Source organism: Phytophthora cinnamomi, assembly GCF_018691715.1.
Source record: "Phytophthora cinnamomi strain GKB4 chromosome Unknown Contig55, whole genome shotgun sequence".
NCBI lineage: Eukaryota > Oomycota > Peronosporomycetes > Peronosporales > Peronosporaceae > Phytophthora > Phytophthora cinnamomi.
In genome coordinates this window covers 1,046,804-1,066,236 of record NW_027150988.1, presented here as the reverse complement: position 1 = coordinate 1,066,236, position 19,433 = coordinate 1,046,804, and the positions used below count along the sequence as shown (strand labels likewise).

Genomic DNA, 19,433 nt, shown 5'->3' with positions numbered 1-19,433 from the left:
GCGGCACCGCTGAACATGCTGGCTAGGCTGGTCTGGGTGGAGCTATCGGTCTAATACCGAGGGAGCAGGCAAATGAGCACCACAGCAAGTGAGCTCTTGCGCCGAAACATCTCACCAACGAGAAATAGTCCGAAAAATAGAACACATCTGATCTGTGAAAAAAAAGCCTCACATAAATTTGGGGCGGACTAAAACTGTCGTTCGTCACGACCAGCCAATAATGGCTGGCAGCCATCACGCGCTGGACTAAAACTGCTATGCTAACGCCGATGTCGATGCCTGAGGAGGAAAAGGAAGAGGACGGGGCCAGCGGAGACTTTCGTCCGTGTTGATGAGCACGTGGCTGTTCGAACTGCTTGCTTCTCTCGATCTCGTCGCTTCGCATTGGACGAGCTGTGGTGCTTTCTCGAATATTTTCGATCTCGTGTCGTGGATCAGGCGAAGCCATTCCAGTTCAAGGGTTCGTACTGCGAACTTTGTAGCCTCATCGATCGACATCGACGACCCCACGGGATTCACCGTCGTCTTTAGCTCCATTTCACCAAGAGAGCTGAATGCTGGCAAAACGGCCAGCACGGCGTGCGTAAGCATCTGATAGCCGCGGCGAGGAGTGTCCATCGGCAGCCAGAGATGATGGATGATGCTCAGTTCAACCCGCGAGTTAAGATGAGCAGGCTGTCCAATGTGGAGTACACACAGTGTTTGAGACTAAAAATCATCGCAGTGCGCGCGGTATGCACGAAACGCCTCCGCACGAAGGCGCTAGACGCACCAACACGGCGATCGGAGCGCTGCCAGATGTGCATGCGGTTTATGTTGGTCGAAACAAAGTGTCGAGACGTTCAGCGACTTGCATGGTTGTTTGTCGTCGGTGTCGCGAAAACTTCGGAAACAGCGAGTACTGTCACATCCAGTTGACTTGATGAGTTTGAGGATAACGCTCCGGACCCGGATCTTCCGCTCACTATCGCGGCCCTTAATTCCACGGCGACTTTTAAAGGCTGAGGAGCTGAAAAAAATAGACTGTAGCTCGAATGATCGCGCCGAAATAATTATCTTGGACGTTGGTTGGAGTAAAATGTTGCTGCTGAACCTCGGTCCAGTGGGAATCTACATGTCGCTTTACTCGATTGACTTTAAATGCAACTTCGTCCAAGTGGAGCTAGCAAAAGCTGGACCAAATCGTAAAATCTAATCCCTCGCCGCTTGTGAAGCAGGTACAACAACAGCAGATCAAAAGTACAAAGTACAAAGGCATATTTGCACCGAATAATTCAATTTGGATTGGACATCACCTTCACCTAAAATGGGAAGACGCGATAAAAATGTATGCTTACACTACAAGGATCTTCCGCAATCGCCAACCGCTTTCACGAAGAGCTCGCGGCGCCGCCCTCATTCATCGATATCGCACAATGCGGCTTCTTTTAGGTTGAAATAGCGTGGCTATTTGCAGTTTTTTTTTGCGGGACCCTGAACTAAGCACACGCGCACTAATAGTACCATCTGCCAACAGAAAAATGAACTAATATATGCTTCAATTTCTATTCAAACCTTTTGATTCCTCGTTCTTACACTCATCTGCCAATTTTCTTTGCTTCCCAGCTTCCAACCGAGCATTGCCCTGCCGAAGCGAAAATATGTCAAGTACCAAGCCGAGAGCGATACCTCTGTGGCACCTCTGCACCTGTTCAAAATTACCATCTTTTGCAGCGTTTGCCAAACCCGACGGGATCTGCTGCAAATTCCTCGACGAAGAAGAATAATGACGTTGATTAACTGGGAGGTAGAATTGCCGTAGTGCTGGCTAAGCGAAACTAAATCAAACCTAAGGCTGAGGTATCATACACGCGTAACTGCGAGTTGAACGTCGTCATGAGGGAACGCCAGGCCGCGCAAACTGTCCTGATCTCGTCACTATCAAGATTGAACTCGGTTGATCGGCGATAGAGGTGCTGGTAGTGTTGCCGAAACGAGCAGCTCAAACGGGGAATGTTGGGCTGATCGCACGCACCCCGTGGAAATAGATATCGTTCTGGAGATGTTATAGCGCGTGTAACACAATGGCTGTGTGGATGCGCCATAAAATGAGAAGAATCTCATGAAGATGGCGCCAGTCGTCATGGACATCGCGGTCGGACGGGAAGATCAGCAGTTTCCACCCCAGGGAGCATCGAAGCAAATTCCTCGAAGTCTCACGGACCAGCAGCTCAAATTGCTTACAAATGTTCGCTTTGAAGAAGCTCACGAGTCGTTCGGCTGTTACATCTGAAGTGTCTACATGTACACACTACTTTCACACATCAACCGACTGTTGCTGTATCAATTGTCGACCTTTGAGCAAAACATGTTCCGACAAACAGTCTTGTCAACCGACTGTTGATGTGTCAATTGTCGAATCTGTCCGGGACATAGTTACTAGAGATTCTCCAGTTGAATGTCACCACAACGAGAAACTGAAGAAAAGAAAACAGCTATAAACACCACTTTGGACAGTGAAAAGCGCACCTAACTCGACAAATACCAGCACGAACTCTGTCCTTGGTGATGTCAAAACATTTTGACTTCTCAATGGTGTTAAATCATTTGACTTAAAAGTACCAGCACGAGTTTACGTATACAAAAGTGTTAACGAATTTATTGTTGAGCCGACGAAATTTTTTGTTTCCTCTTCAACAATACGCCCTCATCGTAAATCTGTCAGCAACTCAGAGCGGTGGTGCATTGATGCACCAACACATCTGCTCTTGGCACAGAGGACGCTCTTGTCTATCACGATCCTTGCTAAGTTTCATAGAATCAATTGCGGTACGACGAGTATCACGAACCACGGCTGCGTACACTCGTCTTGTCCACTTGGCGGTTGCACGGCGTGACTAGTTGGAGAGAAGGTGCACTCTTAATTCAAATTTCAAACCTTGAGCTGTGACGGAGCAATGAAGCAAATGCGCGTAAGGCATTATTTTGTTTTAACAAATACCGATATACAAACTGCAGTTCTTTTGTAGACATTCACGACGTACTCGTTGTTATAGACTCACCATGTACTCGATCTCAGCAGCTTCGTAGCGACTATGGAGCGACATGATTGGGACCCAGTAGAGCGCCGCCATCTTCGCCCCTCGATCAGTTGTGGACAGAGCCACAAGTTCACATCTGTCTGTGGAAAGCGTCGCGACCGATATATGGCCTTGGACGTCGATGAAGGTCTGGGTTGGCGGTCCTAGATTACTGGGTAATCGTTCACTGGATACTGAAAGCCTCAAGTCGAGCTTGTACACGTTCAAGCTCTTCGATGGATTCACGTTTCCATCGCCTCCGAACGGACCTGAACTCCCTCTCTCGGGTCCATGATCAAGCGCGTAAAACTGCAGCTCGACTTCATCTCCTTCATCCGACCCAAATGAACCAATGTAGTCTCCAATGTCCCACCGACTACCGAGGCTAGCCGCCAACGATGAAATACCTCCGGGGAGCATGCGAAACACTCGGAAACAACCGTCAAGCACGAGACGCATCCCAGCTGGCAGCGTCGTTGTCGACATATCGGTCAATTCAAGTGGCGATATGGCAATCGAAAGGGTGGAGGTCGATCCACAGTGATCAGGGTTGGGTTCTTCATTCGACACGTGAACATCAATGGTTGAGAGTTGTTGAATGCACAATAACCACATCAACACTCCACCACTTGCTGCATCACTATAAGGAACCACACGTGTTGCGTCCTTATCCATAGTCCATCGACCATTCCATCGGTGCACGTGCGAGCCCTCGTGGTGTGTTCTCTCGTTCAAGGACTGTGAGCGGATTCCGCTGCATCGCTCGTCCGCCAGACTTTTCCAGTGTGTTACATACACCTCACGGAGTTGAGCTGTGAAGGTCTGGATCGCGCGAGTCACCGGCACCGTCGATCGATTCAGGAGCATCTCCAAGACCAGTTCTCGCAGCGGTCGAAGTGGGGCGTGCTCGAAGATCACAGTTAGTAATTTGCTCGCCAGGTCGGAAATACTCAGGGACGGACTTTCGTGGTCTAGTGCGTGTGATAGTGCATCAACGAGGTGGTACAGATTCTCCACAAACTCGTAGAAGCGCTCTTGGAATTGTAGTTTGGTGGGTATCACAATGCCGTTGGTGTGAAGTCCGGTGACACCGGTAGTGAGCTCAGTTGCGGCGGTGGTAGTGAACGTTGAGCTTATCAATTGTCGAGTCGACGGAGACGTCAGCACGTCTGCGAGCAGTAGGATAGTTCTCCGCACCACGTTGTAATCTTCAGGCCAAAACCACTGTGTGGACGAGCCAAACGTCCGAGCTGTAGCACCCGCTAGCTGTTGAACGGTTGTCCATAATGCCAAACGAGATGAAGTTGCAAAGGTAGCATCACACATTGGAGGCGTGTGATTGCTCCGATGACCCACGACACACCCAACGGCACTGAACGGTGTGAACTCCAGGAATAACAGAGGAATTGCCAAGTGCACCATCTTGTCACTGAAGGAGATCTCCGAAACATGGCGATTGAGCAGCCATGCAAAACCGCCGGGATTCCCTTGTACGGTAGCTTGTGCTGCAGGGAACGGTGGAGGTTCAGGCTCGCCCCGTGCGTGCTGAAAGCGCGTGAACGATGTGCCGACCTTCTCCGACGGGCAGTTAGATTGTTGTTGGCTTGGTGAACCCACTTCGCTAGCTTTCTCGTCGTCGTATACACCACCGCGCTGTGTCTCGAACAAATCACAGACATCTTCTGGTTTTGGTGGGTTGAGAGATGCAATTGTAAAGGTTGGGGATGGATGGCGATACACAACAGTCACGAGGACATCCGGTGCACGATAGATGAGTCGCTCGCCTTCAAATTGATCACCGTAGCTCCGAGACCGAGGCTCAAAAACGTACGCCACCAATCGGTATTCCATCTTCTGTGATCCACGGGCGGGATCACTCACATGGTTACAGACCCATTTGGGCTGTCGATGCCGGTGGTCGTTGAAGACGTAGACAACCGTGTTCTGTGCCACAAAATGAGTATGCCAGATAATTAGTTGGTCAGCCATGCTACGTTTCGAGGCTCCACGCAGCTTCCTGAAGGCAGTGCGCGCAGGTTAGCGTCTACCCTAGACTAGCTTAGGCTAACCTTGGGGAACTCGCTTTGGTTGTCGTGGCTCTCCTTCTCACCGAGGAACCAACTGCCTGACGGCAACGCGCTCGACAGCTCTGTAAAAGGCAGCGCCACCGTGTCGCCGACAGCGAGTGCTTCGAGGTCAGATCGAGACCTGTTGGATCTGTCGAAAGCGCTCAACTCCATCGGCTCAAATCTGCAGCACACAACCAGCTCGTCACTCTGTCGGAGCGCAGTCGCGTCGCCCGAAAAGGTCACGAGAAGATGAAGTGGAGAGCCGAAGTCGGAATGATGTCCCGAGCAGCCATGAGGGAAGCACTCGAGCGCCTAAAACACCCACAAGGCGACATGTATACACACAATCAGCAACTGGCAGACAAGACAAAGTTTGTTTCCCAGAATGGTCCACCGATATCTGCCGATGACTATAATCAAGCTAAAAGTGTAGTGTTAAGTTGTCCCTTGTCGACGTCTTATTACCTGGACTTCATCCAGCTGCAGGCTGCTGCGTATCTCATACTGAGTAATCATTGAAGAAGCCGCCACAACGATTTAGCGTCCTATCCTACCTGGAGTACTGCTCCTGGAAGGGGGAGCTGGTGTCGTCCCCGCAGTGGAAACAGAAGAAGCGGCACGAGACCACGCGCGCACGAGTCGCCGTCGAGTATTGAGCGGCCGTGTGCGGAGATAAGGCGGCACCGCTGAACATGCTGGCTAGGCTGGTCTGGGTGGAGCTATCGGTCTAATACCGAGGGAGCAGGCAAATGAGCACCACAGCAAGTGAGCTCTTGCGCCGAAACATCTCACCAACGAGAAATAGTCCGAAAAATAGAACACATCTGATCTGAGGAAAAAAAGCCTCACATAAATTTGGGGCGGACTAAAACTGTCGTTCGTCACGACCAGCCAATAATGGCTGGCAGCCATCACGCGCTGGACTAAAACTGCTATGCTAACGCCGATGTCGATGCCTGAGGAGGAAAAGGAAGAGGACGGGGCCAGCGGAGACTTTCGTCCGTGTTGATGAGCACGTGGCTGTTCGAACTGCTTGCTTCTCTCGATCTCGTCGCTTCGCATTGGACGAGCTGTGGTGCTTTCTCGAATATTTTCGATCTCGTGTCGTGGATCAGGCGAAGCCATTCGAGTTCAAGGGTTCGTACTGCGAACTTTGTAGCCTCATCGATCGACATCGACGACCCCACGGGATTCACCGTCGTCTTTAGCTCCATTTCACCAAGAGAGCTGAATGCTGGCAAAACGGCCAGCACGGCGTGCGTAAGCATCTGATAGCCGCGGCGAGGAGTGTCCATCGGCAGCCAGAGATGATGGATGATGCTCAGTTCAGCCCGCGAGTTAAGATGAGCAGGCTGTCCAATCTGGAGTACACACAGTGTTCAAGACTAAAAATCATCGCAGTGCGCGTGGTGTACATGAAACGCCTCCGCACGAAGGCGCTAGACGCACCAACATGGCGATCGGAGCGCTGCCAGATCTGCATGCGGTTTATGTTGGTCGAAACAGAGTGTCGAGACGTTCAGCGACTTGCATGGTTGTTTGTCGTCGGTGTCGCGAAAACTTCGGAAACAGCGAGTACTGTCACATCCAGTTGACTTGTTGAGTTTGAGGATAACGCTTGGGACCCTGATCTTCCGCTCACTATCGCGGCCCTTAATTCCACGGCGACTTGTGAAGGCTCGGAAGCTGAAATAATAGACTGTAGCTCGAATGAGCGCGCCGAAATAATTATCTTGGACGTTGGTTGGAGTAAAATGTTGCTGCTGAACCTCGGTCCAGTGGGAATCTACATGTCGCTTTACTCGATTGACTTTAAATGCAACTTCGTCCAAGTGGAGCTAGCAAAAGCTGGACCAAATCGTAAAATCTAATCCCTCGCCGCTTGTGAAGCAGGTACAACAACAGCAGATCAAAAGTACAAAGTACAAAGGCATATTTGCACCGAATAATTCAATTTGGATTGGACATCACCTTCACCTAAAATGGGAAGACGCGATAAAAATGTATGCTTACACTACAAGGATCTGCCGCAATCGCCAACCGCTTTCACGAAGAGCTTGCGGCGCCGCCCTTATTCATCGATATCGCACAATGCGGCTTCTTTTAGGTTGAAATAGCGTGGCTATTTGCAGTTTTTTTTTTTTTTGCGGGACCCTGAACTAAGCACACGCGCACTAATAGTACCATCTGCCAACAGAAAAATGAACTAATATATGCTTCAATTTCTATTCAAACCTTTTGATTCCTCGTTCTTACACTCATCTGCCAATTTTCTTTGCTTCCCAGCTTCCAACCGAGCATTGCCCTGCCGAAGCGAAAATATGTCAAGTACCAAGCCGAGAGCGATACCTCTGTGGCACCTCTGCACCTGTTCAAAATTACCATCTTTTGCAGCGTTTGCCAAACCCGACGGGATCTGTTGCAAATTCCTCGACGAAGAAGAATAATGACGTTGATTAACTGGGAGGTAGAATTGCCGTAGTGCTGGCTAAGCGAAACTAAATCAAACCTAAGGCTGAGGTATCATACACGCGTAACTGCGAGTTGAACGTCGTCATGAGGGAACGCCAGGCCGCGCCAAACTGTCCTGATCTCGTCACTATATAGATTGAACTCGGTTGATCGGCGATAGAGGTGCTGGTAGTGTTGCCGAAACGAGCAGCTCAAACGGGGAATGTTGGGCTGATCGCACGCACCCCGTGGAAATAGATATCGTTCTGGAGATGTTATAGCGCGTGTAACACAATGGCTGTGTGGATGCGCCATAAAATGAGAAGAATCTCATGAAGATGGCGCCAGTCGTCATGGACATCGCGGTCGGACGGGAAGATCAGCAGTTTCCACCCCAGGGAGCATCGAAGCAAATTCCTCGAAGTCTCACGGACCAGCAGCTCAAATTGCTTACAAACGTTCGCTTTGAAGAAGCTCACGAGTCGTTCGGCTGTTACATCTGAAGTGTCTACATGTACACACTACTTTCACACATCAACCGACTGTTGCTGTGTCAATTGTCGACCTTTGAGCAAAACATGTTCCGACAAACAGTCTTGTCAACCGACTGTTGATGTGTCAATTGTCGAATCTGTCCGGGACATAGTTACTAGAGATTCTCCAGTTGAATGTCACCACAACGAGAAACTGAAGAAAGGAAAACAGCTATAAGCACCACTTTGGACAGTGAAAAGCGCACCTAACTCGACAAATACCAGCACGAACTCTGTCCTTGGTGATGTCAAAACATTTTGACTTCTCAATGGTGTTAAATCATTTGACTTAAAAGTACCAGCACGAGTTTACGTATACAAAAGTGTTAACGAATTTATTGTTGAGCCGACGAAATTTTTTGTTTCCTCTTCAACAATACGCCCTCATCGTAAATCTGTCAGCAAGCCAGAGCGGTGGTGCATTGATGCACCAACACATCTGCTCTTGGCACAGAGGACGCTCTTGTCTATCACGATCCTTGCTAAGTTTCATAGAATCAATTGCGGTACGACGAGTATCACGAACCACGGCTGCGTACACTCGTCTTGTCCACTTGGCGGTTGCACGGCGTGACTAGTTGGAGAGAAGGTGCACTCTTAATTCAAATTTCAAACCTTGAGCTGTGACGGAGCAATGAAGCAAATGCGCGTAAGGCATTATTTTGTTTTAACAAATGCCGATATACAAACTGCAGTTCTTTTGTAGACATTCACGACGTACTCGTTGTTATAGACTCACCATGTACTCGATCTCAGCAGCTTCGTAGCGACTATGGAGCGACATGATTGGGACCCAGTAGAGCGCCGCCATCTTCGCCCCTCGATCAGTTGTGGACAGAGCCACAAGTTCACATCTGTCTGTGGAAAGCGTCGCGACCGATATATGGCCTTGGACGTCGATGAAGGTCTGGGTTGGCGGTCCTAGATTACTGGGTAATCGTTCACTGGATACTGAAAGCCTCAAGTCGAGCTTGTACACGTTCAAGCTCTTCGATGGATTCACGTTTCCATCGCCTCCGAACGGACCTGAACTCCCTCTCTCGGGTCCATGATCAAGCGCGTAAAACTGCAGCTCGACTTCATCTCCTTCATCCGACCCAAATGAACCAATGTAGTCTCCAATGTCCCACCGACTACCGAGGCTAGCCGCCAACGATGAAATACCTCCGGGGAGCATGCGAAACACTCGGAAACAACCGTCAAGCACGAGACGCATCCCAGCTGGCAGCGTCGTTGTCGACATATCGGTCAATTCAAGTGGCGATATGGCAATCGAAAGGGTGGAGGTCGATCCACAGTGATCAGGGTTGGGTTCTTCATTCGACACGTGAACATCAATGGTTGAGAGTTGTTGAATGCACAATAACCACATCAGCACTCCACCACTTGCTGCATCACTATAAGGAGCCACACGTGTTGCGTCCTTATCCATAGTCCATCGGCCATTCCACCGATGCATGTGTAAGTCCTCGTGGTGTGTTCTCTCGTTCAAGGACTGCGAGCGGATTCCGCTGCATCGCTCGTCCGCCAGACTTTTCCAGTGTGTTACATACACCTCACGGAGTTGAGCTGTGAAGGTCTGGATCGCGCGAGTCACCGGCACCGTCGATCGATTCAGGAGCATCTCCAAGACCAGTTCTCGCAGCGGTCGAAGTGAGGCGTGCTCGAAGATCACAGTTAGTAATTTGCTCGCCAGGTCGGAAATACTCAGGGACGGACTTTCGTGGTCTAGTGCGTGTGATAGTGCATCAACGAGGTGGTACAGATTCTCCACAAACTCGTAGAAGCGCTCTTGGAATTGTAGTTTGGTGGGTATCACAATGCCGTTGGTGTGAAGTCCGGTGACACCGGTAGTGAGCTCAGTTGCGGCGGTGGTAGTGAACGTTGAGCTTATCAATTGTCGAGTCGACGGAGACGTCAGCACGTCTGCGAGCAGTAGGATAGTTCTCCGCACCACGTTGTAATCTTCAGGCCAAAACCACTGTGTGGACGAGCCAAACGTCCGAGCTGTAGTACCCGCTAGCTGTTGAACGGTTGTCCATAATGCCAAACGAGATGAAGTTGCAAAGGTAGCATCACACATTGGGGGCGTGTGATTGCTCCGATGACCCACGACACACCCAACGGCACTGAACGGTGTGAACTCCAGGAATAACAGAGGAATTGCCAAGTGCACCATCTTGTCACTGAAGGAGATCTCCGAAACATGGCGATTGAGCAGCCATGCAAAACCGCCGGGATTCCCTTGTACGGTAGCTTGTGCTGCAGGGAACGGTGGAGGTTCAGGCTCGCCCCGTGCGTGCTGAAAGCGCGTGAACGATGTGCCGACCTTCTCCGACGGGCAGTTAGATTGTTGTTGGCTTGGTGAACCCACTTCGCTAGCTTTCTCGTCGTCGTATACACCACCGCGCTGTGTCTCGAACAAATCACAGACATCTTCTGGTTTTGGTGGGTTGAGAGATGCAATTGTAAAGGTTGGGGATGGATGGCGATACACAACAGTCACGAGGACATCCGGTGCACGATAGATGAGTCGCTCGCCTTCAAATTGATCACCGTAGCTCCGAGACCGAGGCTCAAAACGTACGCCACCAATCGGTATTCCATCTTCTGTGATCCACGGGCGGGATCACTCACATGGTTACAGACCCATTTGGGCTGTCGATGCCGGTGGTCGTTGAAGACGTAGACAACCGTGTTCTGCACCACAAAATGAGTATGCCAGATAATTAGTTGGTCAGCCATGCTACGTTTCGAGGCTCCACGCAGCTTCCTGAAGGCAGTGCGCGCAGGTTAGCGTCTACCCTAGACTAGCTTAGGCTAACCTTGGGGAACTCGCTTTGGTTGTCGTGGCTCTCCTTCTCACCGAGGAACCAACTGCCTGACGGCAACGCGCTCGACAGCTCTGTAAAAGGCAGCGCCACCGTGTCGCCGACAGCGAGTGCTTCGAGGTCAGATCGAGACCTGTTGGATCTGTCGAAAGCGCTCAACTCCATCGGCTCAAATCTGCAGCACACAACCAGCTCGTCACTCTGTCGGAGCGCAGTCGCGTCGCCCGAAAAGGTCACGAGAAGATGCAGTGGAGAGCCGAAGTTGGAATGATGCCCCGAGCAGCCATGAGGGAAGCACTCGAGCACCTAAAACACCCACAAGGCGACATGTATACACACAATCAGCAACTGGCAGACAAGACAAAGTTTGTTTCCCAGAATGGTCCACCGATATCTGCCGATGACTATAATCAAGCTAAAAGTGTAGTGTCAAGTTGTCCCTCGTCGACGTCTTATTACCTGGACTTCATCCAGCTGCAGGCTGCTGCGTATCTCATACTGAGTAACCATTGAAGAAGCCACCACAACGATTTAGCGTCCTATCCTACCTGGAGTACTGCTCCTGGAAGAGGGAGCTGGTGTCGTCCCCGCAGTGGAAACAGAAGAAGCGGCACGAGACCACGCGCGCACGAGTCGCCGTCGAGTATTGAGCGGCCGTGTGCGGAGATAAGGCGGCACCGCTGAACATGCTGGCTAGGCTGGTCTGGGTGGAGGTATCAGTCCGATACCAAGGGAATGCGAGTGAGCAGCAAGTTAGCTCTTGGCGTTTATGTCGCACATCTCGTCCGGAAAATAGAAAAAAATACGCTTTTTTTGTCAAAATAGTCCAGGTTTGTGTGTGTTGCTTTGGGTTGACTATATAATGAAGCTGATGACAGTAATGATGAGATCCATTACTGGCAGCCGTTTTGTCAGTCCGGTGCTGCATTGGTCATTGACAAGTGCTTTTCTTTAGTCCGAGTGTGCGTATGCCGGAGCATTCTTGTCCTCTCGATGAGCCGCCTCACCTGGTGAGCTGACCATGAATTATACGAACGCAACAGATTTATAGCGAGCGTGCAGTTCCACCACTGGGGTCCAAAACGCTTCCGCGAAACGTGCAGCTCGAGAAAAGCTCGGTATCTTCTGGAGGGTGCTTGCACTGCTCAAAAGTGAGGTCGCATCGATATCTCCGCGCACAAGAATTGCGTGGGCAACGCTTGTAATCGGAATGTCAACAGCAGCCTATGTACAGTCACACGAGCAGGTTCAAGATTCACACTGGTAGTATCGTGGATAACGGCGAAAAACTGAGCCGCGAAGTGTTTGCGTCTGCAGAAGTGATGGCGTACAGAATTTTTTTTAAATTCAGCCTGATCAGCATCTTCACCATTTGCAAGACCACCGACCGAGAATATCGAGTGCCGTATCGCTGGAGATGTAAGTGCATCGAGTAATAGTAACGCGACGCTTTGCCGCACCGCACCGTGATTGTCAGGTTGGAACCAGTCCGATGATACGTCGTATGGAGAACTTAGTCATCGATAACGTTAGCTGGGTCCGGAGTATGAAGACCAAAAGTCGAAGGTCCTTCGTTTGCGCAGAGCTTGGTGCTGCGTCAACTGCTTGACTGTGTTTAGCAGTACTTGGTGGATTTTCTGTAGATTCAGTACAGTTAGCGACAACTTCACCCCGCAACGCAAGGGTGCACTTTGACGACGCAATCCTTGGCGTGATTTAATCCTGAACCTTGGAGATGGGTGCCGGAAAGTTACAGGTGTGACTCGGTCTGAAGCACATACGCTGTTAATTAGTGCTCGAGAGCACCTGCGCCGTTGGTGTTGTAGAACCATGCAGCACGTAGACTGTTGTTGAAGACGAACAGAATGGTATTCTAACTCACAATTATTACCACCACCACCATATCCAATCAGGTCACGCTCCCGTCCACCAACTGGATATCGTAACGGTACCTGTGGTAGTTTTTCCAAGTGGGCGTAACTGTCCTGCCTAACAACAAACCAAGTGCGTTGGCCTGTACGCAACTCTGCACACGGGATAGCCAACTTGTCACCCACCTCCAACGAAGATGTCTGGTTGATCTATTGCGTGATGCCACGGGGTCAAATCGGCTGCACGCTAGAAGCTCGCCGCTTTGCCGTAAAGCAGTGGTATCAGCGGAAAAATCACGAGGAGATGCAGTGAGAACCTGCATGTGAATCTCGTGACATGCTCCGGGCAGCAGTGCGGGAAGCACCGCAGCAGCTATCGAATTGAACGGCACGCATGCGAGGTTTCAACATAATGCACTAAGGACTAAAACACAAAACAGTACTATACCTTGCCGCCTCCTCGTTGTGCGCTTCTGTTTTTCGATGTCCACGACAAGGGATTAGTTCGTGTTGGAGTATCTATGAGAAACTGCGAGTTTTTAGGCACCAACGGCGTATTCATTGAGGAACAGTGTGAGCGCATCGTCTCCACAGCCGAGACACAGGAAACGGAACAAGACCACTCGGATGTGCGCACGTGGTGGTGGTGGTGGTGGGGGGGGGGGGGGGGGGGCGTCGAAGCTGAAGCTGGCGTGCCTTGTGGACTGTTGACGGTTATCCTGACAGCGTGGGGACTGGGGCTACGACTGCAAATGACGAAAGCGACAGCCCGTAGCGCAGGAGCTGGCGCAAAACCCGGCCAAGCGGGACCAAATAGATACAGTACATTTCAATTGGACTTCTGACCTCTCTTGGGACCGCCGACGCTGTTGACGATATGTTGTTGTGTAATTCCATCACATGGGATTTCGTGGTCGCACTGGTGCGGCTTTTGTCAGGTGCAAGCTGATAAATCCAAAAATATACGCAGGGTGGTTCTGTTTCTGACTATTCATCTCGTTAAAACCCAGGAGACTTCCGAGGAACAACAACTCGGTGAGTATTTTGGTTCTGGATGAGTGGATTTAGATGCATATAGAGGACAGAGACTCGTTTTCGCCGCTTCGACACTGCTGAACTGCTATTAATCGACAACGCATATTAGAGTTACAAGTCGACATCATGAGCTGCCTGCGCGTCGTCGCCGAGATGACGGCGAGCAGAACGCCAGCCGCTGCGGATGAGGCTCTGCTGGGCGACGCCGAGCTCTCCTGCCTCCGAGGAGGCCGTGGAGAGGGCCTGCTCCGTCTCTAAGCGGTCGCTCGTGCTCTTCGACGACATGATGATGCTGAACCACGACATGAACTGGGTGGTTCTTCAGCTTACCCTCCTCTCAGCCAATCAGAACCGTGTCATTGTGATCGACCAATCAGATTGGGTACCAATCTTTTTGAGATTGGAACATGTATGTGTACTCTAGGGTACACATGCATGTACTGCCAACACAACGTCTGAATATGCCGCCTCGGGGACGACTAATATAAGCGGAAGCCGCGGCTTCTACGTGAGGTTTGTTTACGAAACGATAGGACGGCAACTCCTGCACGTATCCAAACACAAATTGTGTTGCCGATCACAGCTCTAACATCTAGGGTTGTCGAAAATCTTCAGCTGGTCGACAGCAACTAGCATTTTGGGTTGCTAAAAATCTTCAGCTGGTCGACAGCAACTAGCATTTTGGGTTGCTGAAAATCTTCAGCTGGTCGACGGCAACTAGCATTTTGGGTTGCTTCAGCTGGTCGACAAGACGTAGACACTACGCTCTTGCGAGATTGTGTACATTTGTGCACGTATGCAGCAGCTGCATACGTAGCACTCAATCGCCTCGAAGCCTGGCGAAGAAAGCTTGAAACCCGAGAGCAATCGACCATCTGAGCTGGAGGACGTGACTACACAGGCACACTTAAGTCTGCAGTGTACCGACTATCGAAGTAGTACAACCCGTATTGACGGCTCCAATTTCCGTATAAACATCAACTGGATATACCCACATACACTGCACGTGCCTCATGAGCTAATGACCAGACACGATCACCCCGCCTGCTGGATGCTCCCCGGGCGGTAGTTATTTTCACAAGTACGGAAAAGCTGTTCTCTCCGGCTTGCTCCTCCTCCAATGTAGCATGTATAACCACTCGTTGCGCCAAGTTCGAGTTACCGGTAGTATCAGCCCTGTGGCTTGACTCGCTGGAAGGTAGGACCGTCAAAAGCAGTTCAATCGACGATCGGTCGTCGGATATCTGGCCTTGATATTCGTTTAGGCCCCAGCAATCTCCGAACACCGCCGCTCCTGCTGCCACCACCATACCATTTGGAAAAGTTTTGACGCGATTCATTTGCCCGTCTAGAACAAACACTGTCCCAGACACGGCTGAATCTTGATCCGTGTAACTCATCGATGATCCAATGGAAAGCTGCAGGTTTTCGAGAGCCATGTCTACGCTGGTAAAGATCTGAACGAGCCCCAACACGGACAGCAGAGAGGGTCCGGACAGCGAATAGATGCCGTCTGCTTCCGTGACAGCAGGGGTGATGGAGATTGATGCTGGTTCTAAGAACCATCGACGGGTCCACCTATCCTCCAAAGTACTTGACAAGGTTCGTTCAACTTTTTCCTGCTTGAAAATTGACTGGGTGCGTGTGTGCTCTGTTGTACGTCTACTGAAGTAATGGTCGGGGTCGTTGCACGCTTGGTGCTGCTGAAGCACGAACGCTCGAAACAGTCCGTGCGCTGCAGTCTCTAAGGCATAATTTTTACGGAGAAGCAAAGCGGACGCTGCGCTACGCAGTGATTGGTACTTGAGATCAGGGTATATCAGTGACAGCATATCGTCCACGAGATGTGGGATGTTGGCGTACCCATGAACGAAGGCGCGAGGAGAGTACACGCCGAATCGAGAGCTGTGGTAGTTGCAGCGATCAGCCAAAAGATGTGTGAACTCGTCAAAAAGATCCGCGACCAACTGGCCAAAAAGCTCACATGATTCGGAAACTGTGCGCACGTTCTGGCTTGCTCCTGCATCGACCCGGATTCCTCCTATCGATGATAGTATTTGCTGCACACGGCTGGAGGAGAACGCGTCGAGAAGTAGGTTGGCACACGATCGTAGCACTATTTTCTCGCGCAAATGACCGTTGACGGAGGGGGCGGTGTCCAAGTGTTCCCCGGGTAAGAAACACGCCACTGAGAACGATGACCTGACGTGTGCAATTAACTTGCGGGCCAAGGCGTCTCCGCTTGGGCGATTACGCCCAAGCGGCGAAAGGCTAGATAGCCAATTACGTCGAATTCGCGAGTCCATCTCGTTGAAATGAAATCTGAAGTCTCCAAGCGGAGCGTGCCTCATGAAGAGCAGCAATAACAGCACCATCTGTAGACGTTCCAATGTGTCGTGATTTGGGGCATGCGGAGGGAGCAGCAGAGGGTCTTGGCAAAACTGGCATCGTGGCGTTCGCTGTGGCGATCCCATGCCCAGCAGCGGGACGGACGAAAAGGGGTTTTCGTCATCGATCCCCAGTTGTTCAAAAGTTCTGGAATCGGCCTGGGACCCCGCTGCGCTGTCGCACTCTGCATCGACTTGTAAATGGCTAGTAGCCCGCCCGACATCCATGCTCATCAGAGCCTGAGCTATTGCGATCCCGGTTCTGTCGGGCTGCTCAAGTGTCGACGATATACGTGACGCAGACTGCTTTGGCATCACATCGTCTGCGCACCCAGCTCTAGAGACTTCAGAGATCTCACCAAAGCCTTCTGCCTCTCTGGAATCTCTTGCACTCTCTCGCTCTCGGCGACGGATGTTGCTTTGACGTCGATAAGAAACCATCGTGAACGAAGGCGACGGATGGCGCGCGACAACAGTTGCGAGGCGTGCAATAGGCTGTGGGGTACCCCGACGAGCTGAAAGTGGATGCAGCGCGAGAGCGTACACAGCAAGCACATGCTTCATCTCTCTCTGGGTCTTAGTGGAGCCGCTGTCGTAACCATAATACCATTGAGGGCTGCGGTGGTTGTTCAGCACATAGAGGATGGTATTCTGTAGTCACAGCATAAAGGCAAGCAGTTAGTGTTATGATGACACAGTTCTATCTGCGTCTTACAGTGCTCACCTGCGGAAAATTCTGCTGGTAGCTGTCGCCGGCCTTCTCAGCTCGAACCCAGTCACTTTCGGTGTCTCCAGACGGGAGCAAAGCACTACTGGGCAGCGCTACGATGTCATCTCTCTCCATTGCGCCCACCACATCACCAGCACGGGAAGCTGCTCCAGTGGCCGTGGACTCGAAGCGCGCACACACCACGAGATCTTCATTCTGGCTCGCTGTTGTGGCATCCTCCACGGTCTCAAAAGTGACAAGCACATGCAGCGAACATCCACAGTAACTTCGAGGCGCGTGATCTGGACAGCAATGAGGAAAGCAGCGCAGTATCTATAGACACATTCAGCGATTAGTCTATGTGATCCAAAATGCGCCAGTAGCTGCCGGCGTTTTGGGAGCACCATTATCAGATTTAGGTCCAACCAATGTACCAACCTTAGAGCTGCGCTTCTTGTTGCTCCTGCGCAATAAGAAAAACACATACCATCATCGCGAACCAATATATGAGACACTGGTTGAAGGATTTCGGAAGATCCAGCGGGGCTTGCTCGATTCGTTCGCCGCCAGCCCGTAACTGGGGGAAGCCGCACCTGACGTAGGAGGGGGAGAACAGCTCGTGCTCGCTGCGGCAACTCAAGCGCAGAAAGCAGCAGGACGCGACGTGGTAGTTTGCCGCCATCGATCGATCCGAGTATCCGAGGGAGGGGACAGTTATGAAGCGTCTCAGCTTGGGCGTCGGGGGTCTTTTTTTGCCAGACCTGTGTCTATCCGTTACGCAAGGCGGAGAAAAGGTCCCAGCAAAAGGTCCCGACCAAATTATTTTGGCCCCCGTTTCTATTGTGTTTTGGACACGTGTGAAGCACGTCAACCACGGTGGGGATGGAGCGCACATGAGCGCGTATGTACAATACACTGCTCAGACTTCACTACATGTAGCAATCGCGTGCGATAGTGAGTCACTATCGCACGCGATTCGAGTCTGACATCATATTTGGGATTTTATATACCCGTTTTGACTGTCAGAATCGATGCTTCCGTCGCGAGACTCATCAAGGCAACCGGAAAGCCTGAAGAATCTTCGATGAAGAAAGTAGCAGATTGAAGTGGCGGTAGATTCAGACCCCCAGAAGTTGAATTAGTACATTGCCAGAAGTCTGCCTGCGAGGGGTCAAATGGTTCATCACAAAATTTGTGTACATGTATCACAATTCTACCAAAATTGGACGCACAAATCCTGGTGAGCGACCATAAAAATGACATCACAGACTCGATTTCGAGTCTCCTGCGAGCTGAGTCAGCTGTCGGTCTCGCGGGGATTGGGAGTTCTTGAACTGAGGCCACCGATTCGCTGATCAAGGCCCTCGGTCCGAGGTGGACGAAGGTTGAAATGCTTGTTGGGTGATGGCTGATAGCCTATCTCAGTGCGCTAAGCAGCTTCATCTGGTCGACGGTCGACAGCCGCAATAATACTTCGAATCAGGAACCTCGTGAGCACTACGTCAAACACCTGGGGGCTTGTCTTTTCAAAACTTCCATGTTACCCAACGTCCAGTTAGGTATTTGTATAGCTCCTGCCCAAAGAAAGGTGTACTCTCCCAGCTCAATGACCATTAATTCACTACACCCAAGAACACTAGAGCTTTTGCAGCGCTGCCCCCCAGCTCACGATATTTTGCTACGAACAAGTGCCCAATGAAGACCGTGAAGATTTCCTGTTCGATAGACGTAGACATCGCTATTCCGTCAGTTGGAACGTGTTTGAATTAAAGCACAGGCTGGAAAGCCGCTCATCTCGACAAATACATCTTAATATATCATCACTGGCACTGCATAAAAAATGTCAACTCGACATCACACATTCAGATATACCCACCCAACCAGCAGCAGCCAGCAAGACTTTTACCGATTCCGTTGCTTTTCCCACTGTACACCTCGATCAACCGCGTCACTCACTGTACATGTATCGGTCCATACAGAAGATTTTCTGTAGCGATTACCATACCCGACAGTCTTCCACAGGCGCGATGCATGTGCGTGGCACAATCGACCAGCCGAACTTGCTCATAGACCACAGGCTGATCGGAAATCCTCCTCGACTTCGTTTAGCCAGCACCAGCCCCAAGCGACATCGCGCATCATCCTTAATCAAAAATCCATGCTTGTTATCTCACGCCCTGGTTCGCCACCACGGTTGCATCTCTACCTAGACACACAATACCACCAAATTATTCTTCCAGGCAAAAACAAGATTCTCGGTCGCCTTCCACCCAAACCAAACGATAAGACTGCAGGCGCGTCCTTGAGCGTTGTCGGATGTATCATCGCAGCTCGGGCCTCCAAATTCGCCTTGGCTCCAATCGAGCAGCGGCATAATTCTGCTGTCGGCGACATTGTGCCGCACGATACCGTTCATGCAGAATCAACAACGTTCCTGGCCCGATAGACAACAAATGCGAAATGATCATTCTGCGTTGCAATGCGACGG

At 50.9% G+C, this 19,433-nt stretch overlaps 2 protein-coding genes across 2 annotated transcripts in view; one reads left to right on the top strand and one right to left on the bottom strand.

Moving 5' to 3' along the window:
* The window catches only part of IUM83_12878 (GAF domain-containing protein), a gene marked incomplete at both ends in the record, with an annotated part of 31,053 nt that extends 16,946 nt beyond the window's left edge, over positions 1–14,107 (top strand). Inside the window, 2 exons of the mRNA XM_067937523.1 lie at positions 13,825–13,849; positions 13,959–14,107. Coding sequence (XP_067788132.1) covers positions 13,825–13,849; positions 13,959–14,107 — 174 coding nt within the window. The remainder of the gene's footprint in view (positions 1–13,824; positions 13,850–13,958) is intronic.
* Positions 13,961–17,627, bottom strand: IUM83_12877 (uncharacterized protein; the record flags this gene model as incomplete). The annotated part of the gene is made up of 5 exons (XM_067937522.1): positions 13,961–14,141; positions 16,781–16,887; positions 16,961–17,278; positions 17,384–17,408; positions 17,539–17,627. The coding sequence occupies 5 exons, from the start codon at positions 17,625–17,627 to the stop codon at positions 13,961–13,963; spliced, it is 720 nt and encodes a 239-aa protein (XP_067788130.1).
* Positions 17,628–19,433: the final 1,806 nt, after the last annotated feature.